We start from the raw sequence: 3499 nt of genomic DNA, 5'->3' as shown, positions 1-3499 counted from the left end.
TTATTTATTTATTTTTTAAAAAATAATTAATTAAAGAAAAAAAGAATTAAAATAAATTATTACAATGTAGAGAAATTGTTGCGTTATTACGTGCCTCATACACTTCATTTTAAAAAACACTTGAAACTTTAAAAATTAAAATCTGACGCTCTGAATGCGTTATGCGATATTTAATAGACTTTTTATGTTAATTATCAAATTTTGAATAATAGTTTTTGTAAATCAAATATTTTGCATGACTAAATAAGAATTTTTTAAATAGTATATTTTTTACTATATAGATCTATATTTAAGTTTAACTGCTATATTATTGATAATAAAAAAATAATTTTTTATTATCTATTTTTAAAATCTTAAATCAATATTATGTCACTTAAACTATTAATAGTATATTAGTTTCCTTCAAATTAAAATATTTTTATGTGTGGTGAATTATATTTGTGGCATCAATTCCGGTGCATGGTGTGTGTATGCATGCACCAGGAGCGGGGAAAGTTTGCCCAGTGATAGAGCCGTGACGGAGACTTCCTCCAATCCTATATAGTTTTTTTTTTTTTTTTTTTTCTTTTCCATCCTAATGAAATAAATATTATTATAAAATGAAATGAATTAAATAAGGAAGAAAATGGCAGATGGGCAGTTTTGAACGGCAGAGGGCTTGTGGGGCCCAATATACTATTCGGAATTTTATTTACTAAATACATTTTATAATAAAAGCTTAAAATAGAAAAAAATGAAATGACACAAAAATGAGAAAAATATATATAATATTTAGACAAAAATTTTAATTAAAAATATAGAGGGGGAAAAAATTGGCGAAAAAGAAAAAAAAGAAAAAGAAAAAGGAAAATAGGGGGTGTGAGAGGGGGAGTAGGATAAAGGGCGAAATGGCCCCCCACCCTTCTCCAAAAGCTCGACCCGAAGCTTTAGATTTCGAGCGAAGAGAGAGAGAGAGAGAGAGAGAGAGAGAGAGAGAGGGGGGGGGGNAAGAAGAAGAAGATGATGATGTTGTAGTGTAGAGAGAGAGAGAGAGAGAGAGAGAGAGAGAGAGAGGCGCCCCCATAGGTGAGTTCTCAAATCGCTTCTTCACGCTGTGTGATTCTCGTCTTTTGCCCCTTCCTCTTTGACCTAGAACGAGATCGATTTCTCCTTTTTTTTTTGGGGGGGGGCGCGGGGGGTCTTTGCACAGGGATTTTGTTTGTATGGTTTACCGGAACTGATTGCAACCGAGGCTGCTCGCTGAATCGTGCATTTGTCGAAGCAAATCGCAGGATCTATCGGTGCTTAATCTTCGATTTCATGGCGATTTTCTGAAGCCTTCGTGAGATCGATTTGATTCGATCGAAAGGCCCCATTTGATCGCCTGTTGAATCGTTGATTCATAGGTTTTTAGAGGCGGTTTTTTTTTTTTTTTCTTCATTCGCTCTCTCTTCATTTTGTTTTTTTGTTTTTCTGATCTAAAAATTACGATCTTTAACAGGCTTCTTAGATCTCCTTCTATTGAAGGAGCTATAAACATAGTAAAGTTTTTTTTAAAAAATCGAATTTTTGGATCTGGGTCGGCTTTACTTTTTCCTTCCGAGCTGAATCCGAGCTGAATCCGCCTTTCCCTTTTGGTTCTCCGAGAGATCTGAGTGGTATCAAGTGGTGTTTTGTTGCCAATTTTTGATATTTTGTTTTCAAATTGAGGGGATTCAACTAATGTTTGAGGGCAATTCGTCCCCGATCTCGAGATTCTTCCTTAGCTCCTGCGACTACAAATCCGAGTGGGCTTGTATGGTTTCCCAACTCTTCGATTCCTCGAAAGGCAAACGCCCGCTCAACCGGCCAGGGGACGAAGAAGAAGAAGATGATGAGCATTCTAGACGGGGGAGAAGAAAGAGGTCCCCTCAACGCCCTCACACCCCTGATATCGACGAGAGCGGCAGTGATACCTCCTATGACCCAAACTGCCTCATCAATCCAATCGGCCGTGATCTCACCCTTAACTGCCTCCTCCGCCTCTCGCGCTCGTATTACGGCGCGGTCGCTTCCCTCAACCATAACTTCCGAACCTTAGTTCGGGATGGCGAGCTCTATAGAATAAGGCGGCAAATGGGTATCACCGAACATTGGGTATATTTCTCTTGCGATGGCCTTGAATGGGTGGCTTACGATCCTTATCGCAGGCGGTGGATTAATACTATTCCGAGAATAATAGGACGTAGCGAATCGTTCAACTCCTTCGATAAAGAATCCCTTGCCGTTGGCACAGAGCTTCTTGTTTTTGGGATGGACATGTTTTCCCATGTAGTTCTTCGGTATAGTATTCTTACAAACACCTGGTCTATGGGAGCTGTGATGAACTCGCCGAGGTGCTTATTTGGTTCGGCGAGCTTTGGAGAGAAAGCTATTATAGCTGGTGGGACTAACACTAATGGTACTATATTAAGTTCCGCCGAGCTCTATAACTCCGAGACGAAAACTTGGACTACACTGCCTAGCATGATTCGAGCTAGAAAAATGTGTTCGGGCGTGTTCATGGATGACAAGTTTTATGTTATTGGTGGAATGGCTTCCAATACGCAGGTTCTGACCTGCGGCGAGGAGTATGATTTGGAAAGAGGTTCTTGGCGGGTGATTGAGAATATGTCTGCCGGCCTCAACGTGGTAGCTGGCTCGCCACCACTTGTTGCCGTTGTGAATAACGAGCTCTACGCCGTGGATTACGCCGAGAATAAGGTAAGGAAGTATGATAAAGAGAACAACACATGGATTACGCTAGGGGGTTTGCCTGAAAGGTCGGTTTCTACCAATGGGTGGGGTTTGGCGTTTCGCGCCTGTGGTGACCAGCTGATCGTGATTGGAGGGCAGAGAACGGCAGGGGGGCGCCTGATCGAGCTCAATTCATGGGTCCCAAATGGGGCCCCTCCAGAGTGGGACATGATTGCCAGCCGCTATTTGGGGAACTTTGTTCACAATTGTGCCGTGATGGGCTGCTGATTTTTCCGTTGTTGGAAGGATGCACAATACTGGATTTTTCCTTGGAGGGCTTAAATACTGATTATGCCTAATTGGTAATTTCTGCCTATTTTTTGGAATTCAGATTCAACTGAAGATTTGGTAGAACAGTCTGATGTAACTCTTCTGAGTTTTTGTACTTCTTTTTTATTTTTTTAGTAATCTCTTCATTTATTTACATTTCCAAAGGCCTCTTACTGTTATGTTAATAATTTGATGCAATTACAATTTTAGTATGTCTTGAATCCATTATAAAGTGTTTAGTTGCACTGGGTATTCTTATATGATTCATTGCTTTTTGTCTCTTATGGGAAACAAACAAGTAGCAACTATATTGCTTCTCACATGTACAATGTGTGTTCTGTCTATTTTCCTTAATGGCTTTGTTTTCATTCGTTCTTACTTCTTAGCTGAAAGATGTTCGCCATGCATCTCCATTTGTGGTAGTTTGTCGTTTTGTATTATATAATTTGGTTTCTTGAACTATTCCCAGGAAATT

General features: G+C 39.7%; 1 protein-coding gene across 1 annotated transcript; it reads left to right on the top strand.

Annotated features, from left to right (window-relative positions):
* LOC109721632 (F-box/kelch-repeat protein SKIP11-like) lies at positions 994–3284 on the top strand. Its single transcript, XM_020249336.1, has one exon. The coding sequence runs from the start codon at positions 1702–1704 to the stop codon at positions 2980–2982; it is 1281 nt and encodes a 426-aa protein (XP_020104925.1). The 5' UTR covers positions 994–1701; the 3' UTR covers positions 2983–3284.

This window comes from Ananas comosus, linkage group 15 (assembly GCF_001540865.1).
Source record: "Ananas comosus cultivar F153 linkage group 15, ASM154086v1, whole genome shotgun sequence".
NCBI lineage: Eukaryota > Viridiplantae > Streptophyta > Magnoliopsida > Poales > Bromeliaceae > Ananas > Ananas comosus.
Note: the sequence above shows the minus strand (reverse complement) of the source record. Positions and strands in the feature narration are given on the sequence as shown.